The sequence below is a fragment of the Crinia signifera genome, chromosome 5 (assembly GCF_055691185.1).
Source record: "Crinia signifera chromosome 5, ASM5569118v1, whole genome shotgun sequence".
Classification (NCBI taxonomy): Eukaryota; Metazoa; Chordata; class Amphibia; order Anura; family Myobatrachidae; genus Crinia; species Crinia signifera.
The window spans coordinates 62,350,940-62,373,951 of record NC_139221.1 but is presented as its reverse complement, the minus strand read 5'-3'; the positions used below and the strand labels follow the sequence as shown (position 1 = coordinate 62,373,951).

Genomic DNA, 23,012 nt, shown 5'->3' with positions numbered 1-23,012 from the left:
TTCGGTACTTGTTTCCTAGCACGGCGCCCGATTTTACTACGTACACAAACGTAGTCAAATCGCATCGCATGCCATTATTGTATGGCATGCGATCCGATGCGATTTTCCTATGTAATTTATTCACTGCTCTCTGTCAGTGAAAACGTTACAAAAATCGGGTCCGATATAAAATCGGATGCGATCGCATCCGCTATCTGATCCGATTTTACCTGTTATAATGGCATTTAATGTACTATACAATTAAATGACATATAATGTCATTTATTTACGCACCCCCTCCACTATCCACATCATCCCGAAGCGTGGCGAGCCCCGCGAGGGGCGGCGGAACGCGTCTGCTCGACCTTTTCATACCCCCACTATCCACGTCGGCGTGCAGTTGATTTTATATAGTGTGGGAGCGCAGCGAGACACCGAGCCCGAAGCGTGGCGAGCAGACGCATATTATGTTACTTGTATTACGCGTCCCCTCGCTGCGCTCGCCACACTATATAAAATCAACTCCATGCCGACGTGAATAGTGGGGGTATGAAAAGGTCGGGAGGACGCGTTCCGCCGCCGCTCACCACGCTTCGGGATGACGTGGATAGTGGGGGGGGGGGGGGGGGGTGCATAAATAAATGACATATGTCAGTTAATTGTATAGTACATTAAATGCCATTATTAGATGTAAAATCGGATCCGATATCTGATCGCATTGCATGCCATACAATAATGGCATGCAATGCGATACGATTTTTTATCAGACCCGATTTTTGTAATGTATTCACTGAAAGAGAGCAGTGAATACTTTACATAGAAAAATCCCATCACATCACATGACATTCAATAATGGCATTGGATGTGATTTCACTATCCATTAATAGCCCACTATGCAAATGCCGTAGTGGGCGCGGTGCTAGGAAACAAGTACCTTATCTTCTAATATTGGAGGCTGGTTTGTTCACAATGTTTAGTTAGGTCAGAGGAATGTGTTATACTACTATTGTGACAATGTTTTTGTTTCTGGTTTTTTTTTTGCGTTGAATTGTATGATGATTGTCTTGTATTGTTTTTTATTAAATTAGTTACAATTTTGTTTATTAGAAAAGCAGACATTTTTTTTGCCCGACTTGTTTGAAAACCATAGTGACTAGATCGGAACCTTAGCCCTTTAATTACCAACATCCCTGTGAGAGAGATGTGCAAAATATCAGCTAAAAATGCCAATTTCAATCACATTTGTTATATAAATTCAAGTACAAAATGTGTAAAAAAAAATATTTATTTCCTATATAAGGTAAACATTATAGGTAATGATGAATACATATGTTTATTTGGCAATTTTCACACCTATTTTGACAAATTCACTCAGCACTCGAAGGGTTAAATACCATAGCAATAACATATTTATTGAACAGTACTCCTAATATTTTGTATCTCTAAAGCCCCCCATACACGGTCCGTTTTGCCGGTCCGTTTTGTACTTTTAAAGTACCCCTCGTATCGGATTGCATGCCTTGTGCATGCACTGCGATCCGATACGATGTGTACCTAGTACAAAAAGTATGTGCAGCACATACTTTTTATACCATACTATGTGATGCGCGGGAGCGCGCATCGCATAGTACAGAACGGAGCCGGCAAAAACGGAGCGTCTATGGGCTCCTTTAGCCAGATTGTGTGGTAGTTACAGGTGGCCAGAATGTGGTTGTTGCAATGAATGGGATTCATTTGTGTTGTCATGTTTCTGAGCAGAACATGTTATTGTAGTTGCATCTATCCTTGTGGGTGAAGGCTTTTATGTTACATCATACTAATATTAAATTCATAATTCCATTTCATGATATTTAGTATATGGAGGGAACTTACTGTGTGTTTAAGAATGCTCCAGACAGTGATCAACACATTCTAAAAATTGGGTTGTTATTGAAATGATCTGTGATTCTATTGGCTTTCCCAATGATTTGTGAGGCTTTTCTGAATTATGTGTAGTTTTTATGCTATTCTGTAGTGTGTGTGTGTGTGTGTGTGTGTGTGTGTGTGTGTGTGTGTGTGTGTCATATACAGGAGATAGATAGATAGATAGATATAATCCTCATTTACCATTTTCATTTTCTGTAGATAGTTTTCCTTTGTATCATATTCGCTATTTTCGGGAACGGTTACGCGCCATCGCCGAAGTTCTACTTCCATTTCTTCCTCATTGTACAGATCGGCCGGATCCAAGCAATAAGAATTTATTATTCTGACTAAGAATTCCTTGTCATCCACACTGTGAGAAATAAGGGATTTTATAACACAAAATAATCTGATTATCATCCTAAACTGTTCATAAATGCCATAAATAACTAATACTAACATTGACAGCATTTCAATTTCCTTTTCTTACTTTTACAGCTGTTGTACATTGTACAATAGTTTCAATCGTGTAACTAGAAATGTTGTGCCCCACCCCCCACGTTCATTTTCCTTCCTTTTTTTTTTTACCTACATGATGGTTGTCAAGGGTTTCTTGCTCATTGCCAGGGAGATACATGCCCATTGCCAGGGCATTAAATGCTCCTTGCCATGGAGATATTTTCAGAATTTAAAATGATGGCACCATAATTTCCACAGCATAGTACTCAACATCACACAGTTGTAACTACCATAGAAGCCGGGGACGCAGCTGCTACATGACCTGCAGCTGATGCATGGTTACTATCCCTGCCAAAGCTTGATGTGTATGTATAATCCCCAGTTGGTGGTACATAAAAATGTGTGGTTACACCACTGCTATAGTATAATTCTAAAGAAACCTCCAAGTTTGGCTGCTCATTAGATTAAGCTTTTGTTGGCACAGTGCTAAGAAAGTGTGAATATGACAAAGAGTGTCTCTATCTGCAGGCAGCAATGGCAGCTTCATTTACTGCCTTATGCTACTGCAACATTCCATAAAGATAATACATGGTTCCGTAGGTCTGCAAGCGGAAGGTGTCACCCATTGATCTTATACAGCATTTTTTATTTCGGCACTTGCATGATCCCAGTGCTACAGATGGGGCAGGCCTCTTCCTTGCTGGCAAATCGCCAGAACGTCACCACTGGCCAGCCATCTGACTGAGACGCGCGTGCGTCTCACACGCATGCGCGTCTCAATCTCCGTTGGCGGGGCGACGGGAACCCTGTCCGTCTCCGCCTCAGGGAGATGTACAGGGTTAGGGGGGGGGGGTGCGGGCAGGCGGCGGGGACCCCGACAAGTCGGCGGTGACCCGGGGGAGCGGCTGGAAGCGCCGTCGGAAGGGGACACGCGCGCCTCTTGTGCGCGCGCGTCCCCTTCTCGCAATCAATATGGCGCTGGTGGCTGGCGTCACCATCGCCATCCCCTGCCAAGATGGGACCTGCCCCATCTGTAGGTTCAAGAGATCTGTTAGAAACTGACTTCCGTTCCCTGTACACATGAATCGCATGGAGCATTTGATATATGCCCACGACACTCTTCAATAGTCAGGGTGGTTCGTTGCGACTGCATTGACTCAGCCTACTTACCCCCGGAAATGTCCAATTTCATGAAAATATATCCAGCAAGTTCAGTGTGACTGTAAAGGACATATTGAAAAATGTGCAAATTCACATTAGCATACCTCCCAACTTCTGCATTAGTAAAAGAGGGACGCTTGCACCCGAAAAGGAGGTGTGGCCTGTGCAAATGAGGGTGTGGTCTATGCTAATGAGACTGCCATCAGGCCACGCCCACATTTTTCGTCCTCTCCATCACTCAATAGACACTGTGCACACTGCATCTATTCCCTTAAGGCTGGGGGGGGGGGAGGACGACTCCCAGCTGCTCCTGCCACGGGACACTGCTGGCCCTGGGAAGGACACTGGACCGTCCCCCCAAAAATGGGACGGTCCTGTGAAAAACGGGACTGTTGAGAGATATGCATTAGTACGTGCGCTGTGTGCAAAAGGTCACCATATGTGCCTATGTACAGTGATCCATCTAAATAAGCCCCATAATACAGAGCCAGCATAAATAGCGTACAGCAATAAGGAGTAAGGTGTCATAACTTACTCATTGACGCTGTGATCGTCTGTATTTCCTGTCTGGTTTCCATCATGACTCTTGTTCTCTGAATGAAGGTTTCCTGAAAACAAAAGTCAGATTTTGCAGAACTTGTTTCATTTATGGGGAACACTGTTATCACTTCTTATATAGGTAATTAAATGACAATAATTAACTGAAGATAAAATGTTATTTGCTATGCTTGGAACGCATAACAATACCGTTGACATAATCATATATAGCCACATGTAGCCTACATGTAATTGAACTGAACATTGCAGGTTGATAACTTTATTTTGCTTTTTTTGGTAGGAAATTTGGTCCTGTAAATAATTCTAGAAAGCAGATTCTAGAGCAGCGTTTCCGAACCTTGACCCTTTGGGTACACTAAGAGTCCAAATTTTAAAGATATCCATATTTGAGCACTGGCGCTTACAAAAAAAAGGCTATCCTAAATCCTGGGCATATTCCATAGTCTGGAGCCATCCCTTCCCCTGGAATGTCGGTGGAGACCTGTGTCTAGTGCACTCGCTGCACTGCTCAACCTCTACATTGCTTCAGGGAAATGTGAGCATTGTTTATGACAAAATATACTGCAAAAACTCCAGTTCCGGGCCCCTTTCTGTCTGGGTCAGGGACTGGAGTCCCCGCAGTCCCTCCATGATGGCTGATCTGGCCAGGCAGATAGGGGCAAAGTGGGCCAAGCCTTGGCGATGTTTTCCACAGTGTGGGGCCCCCAGTATGAATGCCCTGCCTATAATCCAGCTCTGCACGGCGGCCCTGGTGAGTTATAAATAGAATAAATGTAACTGAGGCACTAACCTTCCAGTGGGACTGGCGGCTCTTCACCGAGGTCACTTGTGTATTCTATTCCACTTTCCTGTAAGTAACAAATCAGCAGTAAAACATTTCCCACTTTGCTCTCAGTGCAGTATTTCAGAAGAAACATAGTTACCTGTAGCAGCTGCTGAAGTCTTTCTATGTCCCAGTCCCTTAAGTAATAGAAACAGTCCCGAGTGTGATGAGCGTGTAATCCCCTCGCATGACATTCATCTGAGAAGTTACACTCCTGGGCAATCACAATGACAAGAAAAGTCCATTTGTTCAATTGACATATCCTAAGCTTCTTGGTGAGTAGGACCTCAACATCTACAGAGCCATGAATATTAAATGATAACTTGGGGTGTACTACACTTCTTATTAGTATTACTTTGGTACTTGTTTCCTAGCACGGCGCCCAGATTTCCTACGTACAGCACCGTAGGGAAAACGCATCTCATCGCATGGGCCATTATAGCGGCATGCGATGCGATGCAATTCTTTTTTATTTTTTGGGAATTTGAAAAATCTTTTTTTTGTGAGTATAACATTAGCACATTGACTGTATCACAATTGACAATAAATACAGTTTTTCATACATAGCCATAGAGTTGTGAGTGATTTGATACAATCCTTGTGCAACATGAACATCTAGATGAAAAAAAAAATGGAACATTACATGAAATTTTACTGGTTTTCTACATTTCTCCAATACAAGAGAATTATATCCGTTGTCGGACCATTGCTGACCAAGAAGAGGATTTGGGTTGGGTGGTAGAAACAGTGAACAGTTCGTTTGATTCACCCATCTAAAATGGGACATAATACTATCCTGAATAAGGGAGTCCAGAGTGTATATCGGTGGATTGGTAGTACACAGAAAACAAAGGAAAAATACATAGAAGGGAAATTGTGGGATGGGAAGAGGGGGGGGGGGGGATGAGATCATTTAGGTAGATTCATGCACAGAAAGGGGGTCAAAGCTCTCTTCAGGAGTCAATGCCGCCCCTCCAGCACTTCATCAACCGCGAGGAACTTAAATATGATAGGCTTGCCTGAAGAGGTGAGTTTTCAGGAAACACTTGAAATTTTGGAGGCTAGCGGAGAGTCTTATTGTATGTGGAAGGGCATTCCATAGGATGGGAGCACCCCGGTGACAGTTGTGTAATAGTGAATGGGAGCTAGTGATCCGTGCAGAAGAGAGACACAGATCTTGTGCAGAGTGTTGTGGTCGAGATGGGAGATATTTTGTGATAAGTAGAGAGATATATGCTGGTGCAGTATGGTAATAGCTTTATATGCTAGTAGAAGTGTTTGATATTGAATACGGTAAGATACAGGTAACCAATAGAGGGTCTGGCAGAGCGGATCAGCAGACGATGAGCGTCTTGCAAGGAAGATCAGCCTAGCAGCAGCCTTTAAAATGGATTGCAGTGGTGAGAGTCTGTTCTTGGGAAGACCAGTTCGGAGACTATTGCAATAATCAATGCGGGATATAATGAGTGCATGGATAAAAGATTTAGTAGTGTCTTGTGTGAGATACGGTCGTATTTTGGATATGTTTTTTAGATGCATGTAACATGATTTGGAGACAGATTGAATGTGGGGAAGAAAGGACAGTTCAGAGTCGAGGGTGACCCCTAAGCAACAAGCTTGTTGGGTAGGGTAGATTGTTGAGTTGTCAACAGTGATGGAGATATCAGGATGGTAACTGTTCTTAGTTGGCGGGAATATAAGTAATTCCGTTTTGGAAATATTGAGTTTGAGTTGGCGAGAAGACATCCAAGATGAGATGGCAGAGAGACATTAAGAGACTCGGCCCAAAACCACTGGTGACAACTCTGGGGTTGATAGATAGATTTGAGTATCATCCGCATACAAGTGATACTGAAATCCGAAAGAGCTGATTAGTTTGCCAAGAGAGGAAGTATAGATTTAGAAAAGCAGAGGACCTAAGACTGAGCCTTGCAGAACTCCAACTGACAGAGGTAGCGAAGAGGAAGTAGTGTCAGAGAAGCAAACATTGAAAGAGCGTTCAGATAGGTAAGATGTGAACCAGGAAATGGCTGTATCATTAAGACCTAGGGAGGGTAGTGTTTGTAGGAGAAGAGTGTGATCCTCAGTGTCAAACGCAGCAGAAAGATCTAGAAGAATAGTGAGTAATGGCCTTTAGACTTAGCAGTTAACAGATCATTCACCACTTTAGTCAGTGCTGTCTCAGTGGAGTGTTGGGAGCAACTGAAACGGGTCTAAAAGGGTGTGAGAGTTAAGAAAGTTTGTAAGGCGAGAGTAGAAAAGTCTCTCAAGTACCTTGAAGAGGCATGGGAGCTGAGAGATAGGACGATAGTTAGAGAGAGAGTTTTTTTCAGAATGGGAGTAATCACTGCATGTTTTTACAGTATATACCTGATGGTTGGTTCATTTGCATGTCTGTATAGGTATCACTCACGTCAAATACCATGGGTCCTTATGTACAGTTGTACAGTAATAGCTTGTGAGTTGCATTCCAATGATTTAGCCTTGAGGTTTAAAGTGACAGTGAATTAAAAGGCAACACCCGGTTGATAGCACCCCCCACCCCTAGGAGGGGAGTATGGGTAAGGGCCCCACTGCATTGCTTTGCCCAGGGGCCCACACTGCTGTTAAGATGGCCCTGCTCCCCCCCCCCCTTCGACAGACCCTGCCTCCATGAGGACTGCTTCCAGAAATTTCCCAGGCTGGTTTTTCATCCCAATGTACTTCTGGTTAGGAGCTGGTTGTTTATCGCTCTCCACTTTATCACTTTTTGAAGCATGATGCATCTGGCCCTGAGTGAGGTGACTACCACAGCTATAAACTATGAAGATGTGCTTGGCCATCACGCACATCTCACCCAGCCAACCATCATGGATGTGATGCCTTGTCCCCAGGGCCGGTGCAAGGCACCGGAGCGCCCCAGGCGAGTCGGGGTGGGGGCGCCCCGGTGCCGGGGGGAGGGAGGGGGTGGGTTGTGGTACCTGTGTAAAAAAATTGCTGCCCCGGCGTCCCTGCAGTGCTGGGGCCGTCAGGGGTGTCCGTGCAGTAGGGGTACCTGCGGCGCCGTCATGTGTATAAAGCTGGCTGCGGCCGGCGGGGTCCCTGTAGTGATAGCAAATAACTAGCCGTCGCCGTCATGTGTATAAAGCTGGCTGCGGCCGGCGGGGTCCCTGTAGTGAATAGCAAATAACTAGCGCTATGCGCGCGGCGGTGCGGGAAGTGCTAGTTATTTGCTATTCACTACAGGGACCCCGCCGGCCGCAGCCAGCTTTATACACATGACGGCGCCGGCTAGTTATTTGCTATTCACTACAGGGACCCCGCCGGCCGCAGCCAGCTTTATACACATGACGGCGCCGCAGGTACCCCTACGGCACGGACACCCCTGACCGCCCCAGCACTGCAGGGACGCCAGGGCAGCAATTTTTTTACACAGTTCGCTGGGGGTGAGGGGCGAACTGCCGCCCTCCAGGTGCCGGCGCCCTAGGCAAATGCCTAGAGCTGCCTAGTGGTGGCGCCGGCCCTGCTTGTCCCTGTTTCTGTAGTAGACAAAATAATTCCAGGAGCTACACTGCCACTTCTCTCATGCTAACTGTAGTAATGCTGAAGAAGTAAGCTAAAATAACAGAACAGGTCCTATGAGATTTCCGGGGCTTACAGTGGAAAGGCATTGCTGGATCAAGGCTGCAACTTGCAGCAGTCCACAAACCTGCTTGACTGCTGTGTTCTAGCCTCTAGTCTCCTTTATACCTATAGATTCATTCCAGTGGCAAATTTTAATAGCTTCCATGTTCCGGAGGTGCGGGACCTTTGTGCAAGTCTGGACGCTTTTTTTTAAAAAAGCAGCAATCATCTTAAAGTTAAAACCAGGTTGGTTGTGCCTTTTATATTATTGCAGCTTTAAAAACTTGGAAGTCTCGCACTAAAGTCCTGCACCTTCGGAACTCGGAGGTGATTACATGTAGCCCAGACTGTTAAACTCAAACCCCCAATTACCTACCACTCCCTTCCTCATCCGGCAGTTACTTGGCCCATCCTCCATGATTTCCGTTTCTGGTATTGGTTCACTGTGTACCATGAACAATAATGATTATACTACACTGCCATATCTTTATGTTGGGAACGCTACTACTCAGAATGTATACATTTAACTTCCAAATTGGTTTTGCTGGATAACTTGGGTGTTACATTCATAATAGTAATAAGCCAGAAAGCCTCCAGTGTAATGGGGGTAAAAAAGCAGCATGTCTGCTGTAGTAACACAGTGTTTGCCCATTCCTCCAGGGCTGGTGCAAGACTTCTCAGCACCCTAGGCAAAACTTCAACCTACCCCCCCCCCCCCCCCCCCCAGGAGGGGGGGGGTAGCACCCTCCCCTTTGCTACCCACAACAGAGTACAAAGAGGAGGGGGCAGCAATGTAGGAAGTATAACTCAAGGGAACTTATGGAGGTGAGGTCTTTGAAGTTCCACAGCCACCACCTGAATTAAGTACAGTAAGGATCCTCATAGACAGCCTTGATTTTTTGATTTGCAGACTTGGTGGTGCCCCCCAGATCCCGGCGCCCTAGGCAGCTGCCTAAAGCTGCCTAGTGGTAGAGCCGGCCCTGCATTCCTCTTTATTTGAACTTGTTGCTATTAATCAGTTTTTTATATAAGACCTATTTTTGTTTCAGTAGTAGTAGTAATAGTACTTGAAGGATGTTATAGCAGATAGTATAAAATACTATACTTACAGATCCCTGGTGAAACGGTTGTCCGCAGCCACCACAGAATTCAAACTGACACTGCGTGCATTTGAAGTGTAAACATCCACCTTTCCACAGATCAAATCGAAATGTACAAGATGGACAATCTAGACAATCATACCAAAAGTATATATAAATAATTTTAATGATGTTGCTACCAGTTTTTTTTGTTAATTGTAATCCGCCTGTAGAAGTGGGTTAATACATTCTGCTATGTGGTAGGGATGGACATTGACCATTGATGATTCTAAATGGGGGAGAACCAGATGTTTCCCCTCCATCGATGGCTCAGCATAGCCGATGTTTTGCCTTGTATTCTTCTTTCAGAGTGCCGGGACACGGAGCATAGCTACGCCCCCCTGACACCCATGAAGCCCACCCCCACATTCTGATTGGCCCACAGGCCAGTCAGTCAAAGAAAATGGATGACGATCGATAGGTAAAACTATGGATAGTCATCCATCACATAGTTTATTACTGTTGATGGCTGGTTGCAGTATTACCATTGATGGTGACTGCACCAATGGCCTTCCCTACTGTTTGGTGTAACAGTATTAATGAATTCTGCTGTGTGATGTAGCAGGAGTAGACAGGGGCTGCTTGGGGAGTGCTGAGCACACCCCCGAGATTTACGAAACATGGGTGTTGCATTGCTTGACCCCTCTCCCTTTGCACGTAGCCTGAAACGCCACATGTCCTGCTACCACTAACATAAAAGTTGGTTGGTATGTCTTTGTACATTTTACATCTGCCCCATCTGCAGTTCAACATGGGCACTTGCTCTTATGCATTGCACCACTAGTGTTTCTGTAATGGGTGCAGTGTGAGCAGTGCACACAGGACCCCTGGATCCAGAGGGGCCCATGCCTGAAAAACTGCACCTATGTTTAAATACTTACCTTTCCCCCAAAAAAACCCAGAGGGGGCACCTAGCTAGAGGGGGGCCTAGAGGCACTGACCCCTTTTGCCCCTGCTCTATTCCGGCCCTGCTAGGCACTACAGTCCATGACCAGTAAGCAGCTTGGTGAGGTGCTTCCCTCTTTATAAATGGCTACTGGACTCTACAGCTGCTTGTAAATGCATGTGAACTCAACTTTAAGGCCCGCACCACTTGCGGCTGACATTACAAAAGTTCAACATTTTCTAAAGTGGAATGTTCCACAGAAGCCATGTCTAGACAGTCAAATATATTAGGGTTGTGATTTATTTCTATAACAGGTCCTTATCCAACCCCCAGTGATGCAAGAATGAGTTACTGTAATAATACTACCAATCCCATGCTCCAAAAGATAAGCGTCCAGTTCCTCCGGTTGGTGTTGCAACTTCAACAATCTAAACTCTTCACAGCTTAGATTTTCATGTGACTCCTCCCACTGTACAACAGATAGTTACATAATCAACAGGTTGTGCCATAAATATTGCAATATGGTATCAAAATTTCTCTCTATTCTAAGAAGCATCCTAATGGTGTGTTTACACGCATTGATTTACTTTTGATTCAATTTGCTTTAGATTTTTCCAATTCCACCCCCTTTTGATTTGCCTTTGTGTTCCATTCAATTTCACATTCGATCTGCACTTTTGCATTTGATATAGATTTCAATGTGCATTCAAGGCACAGTGTACACATTCGATTTACTGAATTGAATTTGATATTTCCTTGCCTGCATAGTCTATTTTTCTAACGGGAGCGCATTGAATTGCGATTCGACTTCGATTCGATTTTACTACTATAAACAAAATCAAATCCAAAACCTGTCATAATCAAAGCATGTTAACACCCCTTTACTAAAATCCGATATTTCCTTGCTGCACAGTCTATTTTTTTTTTTCGATATAGAGAAAACGGGAGCACATATCGAATCGAATGCGGATCTAAAGCATCATAAAAATAAAAAACCGTTTCATTTTGATTTGAATACCTGTCAAAATCGAAGGGTGTGTACACCCCTTATGGCATTGATGTTTATTATTACAGTACCAATAGGCATACCACATCTCATTTCAGCAGCATACAATATGTAAATAGCAACTTTAGCCACTAGATGGCAGTACAAACATATCTAAGCAAATAAGACTTATAAGTCAAATGATTGAATTACAAAAGAAAGTAATGATGACCTGTATAATCTATATAGAGTAGTAAAATAGAGAAGTAAAATAATTTAAATAGTGAAAAATCTATGGGCAACATGTCATCTTCAGTAGAACGTCCATCGACACGCAGTCTAGCAAATTGGTCTGAATCAGGCCCAATATACATAGAAAAAATATCTAAATATGTAATATTTCCAACCATGCTAGGCCCCACACATATTACTGTACTGTAGGTTAGGGCTAATAACTGGCAGTGTAATAATGCTGGGTACACACCAGGACAACAGGGGTCCGATCCCATCAATCTAGATCCAAGTCTGACCAATTGGATGTAGATTGTGTGGTGATTGGGCCCTTTTCTGTCCTGGTGTGGACCGATACCGATCCGATGCGCGGTCCCGTGGGTCGGTTGTTATTCAGATCCTACCTGCAGCAGGTAGGATCTGAAGAACGACCATACAGCCGGGTGCGGGTCGCCATCGGATCGGACCCGCTCACAGTGCACATCGTGAGCGGGTCGTGCCCCCCAGCATCATCGTGAGCGGGTCTGAAGAAACACTGACGACCCGCTCACAATGTGCATCGTGAGCGGGTCGTCGTGGTGTGTACCCCACATAAGACTCAGATAGGCCAGACACACATGACATCAGCACTTACTTGCTCTTTGCAGCGGATACAGGTGCTTTTATTGCAGGCTGGACAATCCATTTTTAATGTGTCTACTTCATGCACAATGCCAAATGAGCACTAAAAGAATTGCATTAACATTACAGTTACAGTACATAAATATATCAACATAAAAAAAAAGAATGAGGCATCTTTGCAAGTGTTAAATTGATCATTATTCAAATAGTAATGTCAGTCAGTATCAGTGGGAGGCCCCGCCCCATCAGAGCTCACTCACAAGCACTGAAGCCTTTAAGATGTACACTAGTAGTGAGCCATTGGAGGCTTGAGCCCACCTATCAGTGCCCAGAGAAGGCACCTCCTTCAGTGCCAATGTTTTTGCAATTTAACTACGAGATTGAAAGCAATTTATTTTAAATGCCATTTGTATAAAGACTAAACCAATCACTATATGCATATTAGATGTAATGGTCAGTTCCCCCGTCTGATTTAGGGCCAGAAGCACCAAGCTTCATAAAATGATAAAGTGGAGAGTGATAAACAACCAGCCAATCAGCTCCTAACTGTCACTTTACAGGCTGGGTTTAAAAAATCTTGTTAAAGCCAAGGGAGGAAGAGAGGAAAAGAAAACTCATTTTGGGGCACTCCTAAATCACAGAGAAATCTTCTTATGCAAATACAGTTTTAAAACTAAATTTTTAATGAATTTTGATAGTTTTGTTGTCGCGAACGAAAAACAACGCTGCAAAAATATTTAAATGATGTTAAAGCTATATATGCTTGTACTACAGGTCGGTCTCGGTAACAGATATTCATATCTACAGTACTGTATGTAGTGACCCTCATTTCTTCCTGTTCATATACCAAGGTATAGGTAATAATATGTAGGATTGAAATCATTGGTCACTCATGGACATCACCATGTATCCACACTGGATCCATGTTACATGCTTTATGATTAGTGTAGTCACAAATATAAAAACTTTGATATAGAGCTGAGAAAAAACCCTGTATCTTAGTGGTGTGCCACTTCTGCTGTTCTCCTGTCATGCCCATTGGGTATAGGACAGGGAATGAGAGAGTGACACCCCGATAACAGGTTTGAAGGGACAGATACTGTACATGCTTTTTACATGGGATGTTTCATTTGCAAGGGGTATAATATGTCCTAGCCTTTTGCAATACACAATTGTGCAACAGAGGGCGAACTAAAAGCCTCTTTGCAAACTTGATACTTCTCTCTGACCTCAAACCTGTTATCAGGGTGTCACTTTCTCATTCCCTGTCCTATACCCAATGGGCATGACAGGAGAACAGCAGAAGTGGCACACCACTAAGATACAGGGTTTTTTTCTCGGCTCTATATTAAAGTTTTTATTATATGTGTGACTACTCTAATCATAATGCATGTAACATCGATCCTGGCAGTCAATTAACCTGACACAACATGAAAGGTTTTTTTGCTAATGTGCTCTATGACATACATACAGTACCTCATTTTTGAGTCTTATGTCAGTTATCCAAGAGAAATATATTACTGCACTAGTATCAACAAATAGTGATGGTACACCACTAACCAGTGAGGTATTGCTCTCAAAATTCTCCCATCCCCTTTCCCACTTATAGTTGTGGGTTTGAAAAATGACAGGAGCTGATTGGTTGGTTGGTTGGTTATCACTCTCCACTTTATCACCTTTTGAAGCTTGTTGCATCGGGCTCTTAAAGCCCCATACACACTAGCCGAGAGGGGCTGCAGCCGATATACTTAACCATATTGTCCGCGGGCAGCCAATATTGTTCGTAGACGCTGTACAGTATTGGCTGCCAATATCATTCAGTGACGTCAACCGGGCCCACTAAACATCCATGTCATTTGGCTATATTGCCAAATGGACCTGCATGTTTGGAACACATCAATCATTGTTAATGACACGTGATAGTGTCTCCACCTCCTAGGGATTAGAGTGGAAGTAATAAATATAGAGTCCGGGGAAGACTTTGGGGAGACATGAGTTATGGAGCAACATAGTACAATTATTGTGGCTTACATGGCTGCACCAGCGGAAATTTGGCATCTTCATTAATGCTCTGTCTCTTAGTTTTCTTTGAAATAACTCATGGGTTTCTTGGTCAAGATAGTGATGGATCTATAAGAGCAAGAAATACAGTATGTCAGCATAATGTGGCAACATAGTGATACTGTACTAGTTATAATAATAACACATTGTTCCATATAGGGTTGCATTTATTGGATTTTTGTGGGTATATGGGAATATATTTTTTTTTTACAAAGTAGCTGCAGTCAGCAAGTTCATATCATATTAGCAGAAGTTAGTTACTGCATGGGTTTAGGTAATCAGGATTTGGGATTGGTTGATGAAACCTTAGATTTTCGCTGAAGCTAAATCTTGCATAAGGTTACCTGTATTAAACTGGCTTGTCAATGACAGAAAAGAAAAAGATACTAATTTAACCCCCTGGGGCAGGACAAATCTACCAGGGCAGGTTTGCCCCAGCAAAACCCACCACAGTTGGAAGCCCCCCTCCCTCACCTCTGCCGGAGCTTCCCTGCCGCCGCTGTCCCCGATGCCTTAGCCGCCGGCCTGTCACATTCAGCAGTGATGTCGGCGGCAGGCTGGGGGATGTTCGCGGCGGCTCAGGAGGACTCAGGTGCCTGAGCGCCCCCGAGCCGCCCCGAACATCCCCGAGCCTGCCACCTACGTCATTGCCACTAAAAGTATGGCGGCAGGTGGCTGGGGGAGTGTGGTTACAAGAGCTTCGGCGTGCGATCGCCGGAGCACAGGTGATGGGAGGGTTCGGGGAATGACGGGGGGGGGGGGGCACTAGAGCTGCTGAGTCAGTGGTGCACACCTGAACACCACTGGCATGCACCTATTTCATATTTGTGGTATGCCCTGAAATTTTCTGGGACAGCCCACTGCGGCAGCGCAGCTGAGCCCGAGAAATTTCCGGGCATAACACTCAAGGGGTTAATACACAGCCTATGTCCACTGTAGCAATGGTTATGTATGCTGGTAATGTATGCTGCTAGCCACACAGCCAAGTCTCCTCCGCCGCCATCCGGGGTCCCAACGCCTATTCAAATACAGTTGAAAGACGCCAGGCCCTGTGCATGTGCAGTGATGTTCCTGCTGCCCATAGAAATAATCCACCACTACTGGGTGCTCTACCATCCAGGAGAGAGTACTGTCTTATTAAATGCACTACATGTATTTATTTATATAAATTATAATGTACAACCTGTGTATCCAATAAGTTGAAAAACTCCATGGTGTCTTCCGAGTTCCCCTCATTCTCCAGGTCCGGCCTCTGGCAGATCGGACACATAAAGTATATAATACTCTTCTCTTTGATCACAGAGGAGAAGTGGTGAATGAAGCACAGCTCACAGAAGGAACAGTTGCAGTGCGTCATCTTCACAAACTAAATAAGAATAAAATATGTAGCTTATAGGAATGTACAGTATGCACACTACATGTGCTCCAGAGAATGTTTATTGCTTTTTACTAATATAAAATACATACAGAACATTTACAGAACTCTTCTCTGGATTCCCTCAGAATAACCCCTCTGCAGTACCTATGCTTCTAAAAAATTAAGAGATGATGTTGCCTATAGCAACTAATTAGATTCTGTCTGTCATTTTCAAGGATGCAATAGAGATCTGAGAGGCATAATTTGACCATTGGCCAAGTGTTTATCAATTGATTTGCGTGGGTGACGTTCTGTCTCTTAAGCCAATGAGCTTGCAGACCTAAGCCTATGAAAAGAGCATAGTTTGTGCATTAACTTAACATTAAGGGGGAAATTTAAAAAAAAAAATTTGTGGAAAAAAATCGTATTTTCATATGAAAATACAATTTTTTTTGGTGTATACGTATTTTGGGAATTTACTATGCCAAAAAAAACGTATTTTCGTATTCTTAATGATGGGACATTCATATTTGTATTTACAAATATGAATGTCTACACCAGGCATGTCCAACGTTGGCCCTCCAGAGGTTTTGAAACTACACATCCCATCATGCTTTGCAATAGTTTTAGCATACTCTAATAGCAAAACTGTGGCAAAGCATGCTGGGATGTGTAGTTTCACAACATCTGGAGGGCCAACATTGGACATGCCTGGTCTACACCATCGATAGAATATGACAGGAATCACCATTCAAAAGAATGGTGGTTCCTGATTTACTAAGCAGCCGTATTGATAATACCGCTGTTAATTGGCGTGAAACAGCCACGAAAATACGGCAGGAAAATACACCTTATTTTCCTGTCGTATTTGCTTTAAGCCTGCACAGATCAGTCAGATCCGTGCAGGCTTTAGTGTAAAAAAAATGGTAAAATAAAAAAATAAAACAGCGTGGGGTCCCCCCCATAGCCGTAACCAGCACCAGGCTGAAAGAGCAGGGGCCAGGTCCCTGGTCCGGGGCTGGTTCCCAAAATACGGGGGACAAAATGACTAGGGGTCCCCCTTATTTTAAAAACCAGCCCCAGGCCAAACCAGCCAGCAGGGTAATGCCACAGCCGGGCACTCATAGTTCCACAGTTAAAAACAATAGTTTATTCTATTTTTTTACACACAATCAGCTCAATGCCCACCGCCCAGGGGCATCAAGGACAGCACCAGGCTTCAGCCTGGTCAGGTAAGTCCTGGAGGGGGGGGGGGCCTTTATTGGGGGGGCCCCCACTCCCCCAGGGCCCCTGTCCATGCTGACCGGTCAGAGGGCTGAATGCTTTGGCCGGGGGGACTTGTATAAAAAGTCTCCCCCCGGCTGTGGCATTACCCTGCTGGCTGGTTGAGCCTGGGGCTGGTTCTTAAAATACGGGGGACCCCTAGTCATTTTGTCCCCCGTATTTTGGGAACCAGCCCCGGACCTGGAGCCTAGTTGTTAAAAATCAGGGAACCCCTATTTGTCGGGTTCCCTGATTTTTAATTACCGGCCCCGGCTCCTTCAGCCTGGTGCTGGTTGCGGCTGTGGGGGGGACCCCACGCCGGTTTTTTATTTCTTTATTTATTTTTCTATTTTTTTGACACCTTGCAGCCTGCACGGATCTGACTGTTCCGTGCAGACTGCCTGTACGAATTCGTATTAGCAGCCGTATATACGGCCAGCTAATACAAATTCATTCGACATCGGAGGGTTACAAAGCAGTCGTATTTGACTGCTTTGTAAATCCCCTTCCGGAACACGACTCGGCATACGAGGTATGCTGTCGTATTAATTCGTATTAAGAATACGAATGCAACTTTTTGCATTGGTATTCTTAGTAAATTTCCCCCTAACACTGACACCTGGGGGAAAATGAGATAGAGCAGGTCTCATATTATTGTGTGAGTAAAGGGAATGGTTAGAAGACCAATATTTTGGAACCAATATTCCCTGAATATATATATGGCCTTAGTAAATAAGGGATACAGGGGGAGATTCTCTAAACAAGGAATGCGGTAAAAACCCCGTTATCGGGGTTTTTACCGCATTTTGGAATGCTGTAAGCATCCCGCGCCGGGTTAACGCGGCGGGGGGCATCGCCAGAAAAATCTGGCGATGCCCCATAGAAGCCAATGGGCTTCTAACGCATCCCACCGCCGACCCCCCGCCGCCCCGCATCGCCCCCTCACCTGTGTCCGGGCAGCACAGAGCTGTGCTGCCCGGACCTGTGACCTCCTCCCTGCACTGATCCTCTTCCGGGTGCAGGGAGGAGGAGAGCCCAGCGCAGCAGCAGCAGCGCCGGGTGTGGGAGGGAGGGGAGAGCCGCCGGGACCTGCTGGGACCCGGCGACTCCCACCGCAAAGGACAGCTCTTAACGCAAGAGCTGTCCTTTGCCTTAATTATCGCATATGTTACAACATATGCGATAATTTAGTATGCGATGGGCGGCGAAGGGGGGCAGAGATTCTTAGAGAATCTCCCCCACAGTCCCTAAGTCGACCCCATTTATGTTGACATGCATTGGGTCGACCATTGAAGGTCGACAGGGCTTAGGTCGACACCTGAAATAGGTTGACATGACTAAGGTCGACAGGGTTGGAAGGTCAACACGAGCATTAGGTCGACAATGGGAAGGTGGACAGTCAAAAGGTCAAAGTGAGTTTTTCACGGTTTCACTTTTTTGAGCCGACAAGTGCTGACAGGCGGTATTTCATAGGCTACCATCCACTACGGAATGGTGGTAGAATATAATAGTGTGCAGGGCAAGACTTAGACCAGGGGTAGCCAACTCCAGTCCTCGAGAGCTACCAACAGTTAAAGTTTTCCAGGTCTCCTCACAGAATCACGAGTGAAGTAATTAGCTCCACCTGTGGATCTTTTAAAATGTGTCCATGAGTAATGAGTGCACCTGTGCCCCAGCTAGGTTGTCTGGAAAACATGAACTGTTGGGAGCTCTCGAGGACTGGAGTTGGCTACCACTGACTTAAACGGTGTCCATGTCAACTATGTCGACATTCAGGACAATTTTTTAAAAACTCATGTCAACGTAATGCTATTGTCGACATTCCAACCCTTAACCTTAGCCATGTTGACCGATTTTCGGTGTCGACCTTCAGTGGTCGACCCAATGTATGTTAACCTAAATAGGGTCAACCCAATGACCCATACACATAAATAAACAGAGGTTACTAAACTGCTGGAAAATAAAACAAAAAACAGGTGTATACCATAATTTTCTCTTTAGAGACCTACTGCATCAGTCTGTATCGGGATATAACATAGTGTGTAAACTCCCTATGAATACACAGATCTATAGAATATTTCAGTATGCGAATAAAATCCAGTTCCCAGATAATTATAGTTATACAAGTACACAAGCATCATAATACTCCAATGTAATGCATACTACCTGCACTGAACAGAAGTTACCTTTGAGTATGGGTATTGTTCCCTGCATATCTGGCACTCATGTGATAGGTATTGGAGAGCAGATATGTAGTCCGGGCAGGAGGACACAGCTTCCTGTATATCCTCCATGTTCCAGCAGCCATTGCCCACCAGGCATAACTCCTCAAATATTCTCTGTTTTTCTTCCAATAACTAAAGTGCAAGTAGGGAAGTTATATTGAAAACTTCAGCTATTGAATCGTTTGCTCTAATTCCTTGTCCAAAACTGTAGTAGTAATTAAGTAAGTAATGCACTGTTGTTGGGAGTAAGTGAAGGCACCTACTTGAAAATGGCCATCGGAATCCGGGCCATTTTCCAGTCCTTCCAACAAGAACTCAACAGTTGGTATTCAATGTACCGACTCTCAAGTGTCGGTAAGTCTGGAAATTGGCAAAAACGGCTGCGGATTGTCGAAGGTGACAATCTGTATTCGTTTCCGTCAATACAGATCCAAATTGTTTTTGCATTCGGATCTGTTTTGTCCGAAACTACCTTCAATGCTGTCGATATCGGCAGCATCGAATAGGCAACGACTGCTATTCCTGCCGGCGGAAATAGCATCCGGGAGTGAATACCAAAGAGGTCTATGTACATACTGTAAGCCTTAGAGAGGGATAAAGTACCAGCCAGTCAGCTTCTAATTGCTATGTTACTGACTGTCTTTGAAAAATGACAGCTAGGAGCTAGTAGGTTGGTACTTTACCAAACCTTAGTACATAGAGGAATAAAAATCACACATATTACAGTATAAAAGAAAAAAATACATATAGTTACATGAAAGTTATCATTTGTTCCCCTCTGGGATACGTTGCTGGTTGTTCTTGTATTGTCATTGTCTGTTGGGGGAAAAAAACATGGATTACCTAAATGCTGTACCGGTTGGGCATGTTGTGTTACAGGTGCTGCTTAGCAGCCGATGCTGCTGCAGAGCAGCCGTTGATCACTGAAGAGATGCTGTGCGCATGCGCACAGTATCTCTTCAGTGCAGGGAGGGATTGCACAGGAGGAGCCGGGGGCTACAAAGATGCTAGGGAAATGCCGGGCACACCTCTGAAAATGATGAAAACAGGGTTGTGACACCAGGCCATGCCCCCTCTATCCGATGCCACACCCGCCCACCTGGCAGCTCCACCCACTTTTTGGGCCAGCTGCGACTTTGGAGAGGCAGGTCCCAACTTACCCTCACAAAAGTCAGTAAGCAACAAGGAGAGTTAGTGAGAAGTAGGTGTGGACACCAGTTAAAACCATCTGCACCACTAAGTTGTATGATGACGCTAATTTTGAAGTCACCTGTACATTAATGTAGGCTGTACTTGATTATGTTATTTGCTTCATCACAGGACATCCTTGATCACTTCACAGTCCAATGAGGAACTTTTTCTGTTCAGTCTTGCACTCAACAAGGTTGGCAGCACATTGCTAGAGCCAACCATTAATATATAAAAAAATTGGTACTTGTTTCCTAGCACAGCGCCCGTCGGGTCTATCGCATACCATTAAGTTAAGGTATGCGATGGGACCCGATCAGAGCCGATATCAGGGTTTTCAAAGTTTTCTGGGTACTTATGTCATATCTGGGCTCCCGTTTTTCTTATGAGACCGCGTCCCCTCGCGGGGCTCGCTGCGCTCGCCACGCTTCGGGCACGGTGGCTCGCTGCGCTCGCCACACTATATAAAATCAACTCCATGCGTATTTGGATAGTAGGGGTATGAAAAAATGGGTTGTATTTAACATGGGAGCCCAGATAATACATAAGTACCGTTTTCTGTATAATGCTGTACAATTTTAACATCGCGTCGCATCGAATGCCATTACAATGGCATGCGATGCGACTAGACTCGAGTTTACATTAAATAGGTACCCTGATGCCTAATTACTATGTTAAATGGACCCCCAGACCCGATTTTTTAATAGTACACCCACCCTGATGGGTGATTAATATGTGAAATGCACCCCCATTGTTTACAACACCCCCATCATGAACATTTTAGATAGTGTGGCGAGCGGACGCGGAATACATGTGAAGTCATCTGCGTCCCCTCACGGGGCTCGCCGCACTTCGGGCTCGCCACACTATATAAAATCAACTCCACGCCGACGTGGATAGTGGGGGTATGAAAAGGTCGGAGGACGCGTACCGCCGCCCCTCGCGGGCTCGCTGAGCTCGCCACGCTTCGGGTTGCCGTTGATAGTGGGGGTGGAGTTAACAATGGGGGTGCATTTCACAGATTAATCACCCATCAGAGTGGGTGTTAAATTAAAAATCGGGTCTGGGGGGCCATTTAACATAGTAATTAGCCATCATGGTGGCTGTACAATTAAAAATCGGTATGATCGCATCGCATGCGATCGGGTCGCATGCGATGCGACCCGATCAGATAGACCCAGAGCCATAAGATCATTATCGTGGGCGCCGTACTAGGAAACAAGTACCAAAAAATTTGCCCTCGTATTATTATTTATAAAATTAAAGGAGTCACCCATAAATGAGGGAGAAAGCCATTATAGATTTACCTCTTTTCATACAGCAAATCCACAGCAGACATCGATTAATAAAAATCTACAATATGAGAGAAATGTCATTAAGTGTTAAAGTGTACTCAACACCATTCTTAATATTCTCTAAGGCAGTACTTGTACCCCTGGGGGTAATCTGCAGACCAGTTGGGGGTAATTGAAAATAATATTAGTAATGGCAAGAAGAAGTCTCTTGATGGCGGAAGAAGCCTCCCATTGCCATAGGGTAAAACCATGTTGCGTCACTTCCTGTTCCGTCTGCAGGGTCATCAGCATCTCATTGTGCTTTTGGAATGCACTGGGAGCTACCTGCGCTGCCCTCAGACATCAGCATTTGTCTGCGCCCACTCTCAAGGGTGGAGGAAGCAGCTGGATTAATCCTACAGACATAAGCGGGAACCCCAGTGACCATACACAGCCAGCGGCCAGACACACAGGGACCTGATTCCTGACAGCACTCTACTCCTCCACTACTCCTTCATATAAGGACACGCATACCGCTCACTTCCACTAAACTCGTAAGCACTATGGATATTTCGAAATTGAGAGGAGGGGGTGCCCCTAAATGAAATGCCTAATCAAAGGGTACAGGAGAGAAAAAAGTTTGGGAACCGCTGCTCTAAGGGGTAAATTTACTAAGATGGGCGTTCTACTAAAAGTGGGATGTTGGCCATAGTGATTCTACTTCTTACTTATTTAGAACCTTTTAGAATATAATAGATATAATCTGATTGGTTGCTATGGGCAATATCCCTTCTTCAATATAACTGCCATCTTAGTAAATTTACCCCTAAGTATCCTTGTTAGTACATGTCAGTGGTTCCCAAACACAGTCCTCAAAGCGCCCTAATAGTCCAGGTTCTATGGACGTTCATGGTTGAGTAAAGTGTATCCAGTCGGTAAAGTGTGCAGAGTGCAGCGGAGCAAGGCACCTTGTCTGAAGCAGGGGGAGACGCGGTACACTCATTTGGGACCCATGTGATGAAATCTACAAAAAAAATTAGATAATCTCATTTGGATCTTTTCATATATTTACCATTGCCATGTCAACATTTTTTTGTGGCGACCTTTGTCTAATGACATTGGCCATGCCGACCATTTGGTGTTGACCGTTTGATTGTTGACTGATTCACAGCTTTTTAATTGGTGGTGGGGCCTTGTTGGCCCTCAATTATATTTCCCTTAAGTGCAGTTATATGAGTGGGTGTGATTATCATGCAGAGTTAGAGACTGCCAGTATAAGAGACGCCTTGATGGGGCC

At 44.7% G+C, this 23,012-nt stretch overlaps 1 protein-coding gene across 3 annotated transcripts in view; it reads right to left on the bottom strand.

The window, feature by feature from the left end:
* Window positions 1-23,012, bottom strand: part of LOC146080265 (E3 ubiquitin-protein ligase RNF31-like) — a 49,481-nt gene that overhangs the window by 2,799 nt on the left and 23,670 nt on the right. For 2 of the 3 annotated variants that reach the window (XM_083187334.1, XM_083187333.1), the window contains 12 exons: window positions 21,749-21,794; window positions 20,008-20,069; window positions 19,215-19,385; window positions 15,592-15,774; window positions 14,379-14,477; window positions 12,361-12,450; window positions 10,877-10,979; window positions 9,595-9,713; window positions 4,983-5,096; window positions 4,850-4,907; window positions 4,037-4,109; window positions 2,086-2,254 (listed from right to left, as the gene is read on the bottom strand). In XM_083187334.1, coding sequence (XP_083043460.1) covers window positions 2,086-2,254; window positions 4,037-4,109; window positions 4,850-4,907; window positions 4,983-5,096; window positions 9,595-9,713; window positions 10,877-10,979; window positions 12,361-12,450; window positions 14,379-14,477; window positions 15,592-15,774; window positions 19,215-19,385; window positions 20,008-20,069; window positions 21,749-21,794 — 1,287 coding nt within the window. The remainder of the gene's footprint in view (window positions 1-2,085; window positions 2,255-4,036; window positions 4,110-4,849; window positions 4,908-4,982; window positions 5,097-9,594; window positions 9,714-10,876; window positions 10,980-12,360; window positions 12,451-14,378; window positions 14,478-15,591; window positions 15,775-19,214; window positions 19,386-20,007; window positions 20,070-21,748; window positions 21,795-23,012) is intronic. The other variant, XM_083187335.1, reaches the window with a different exon arrangement.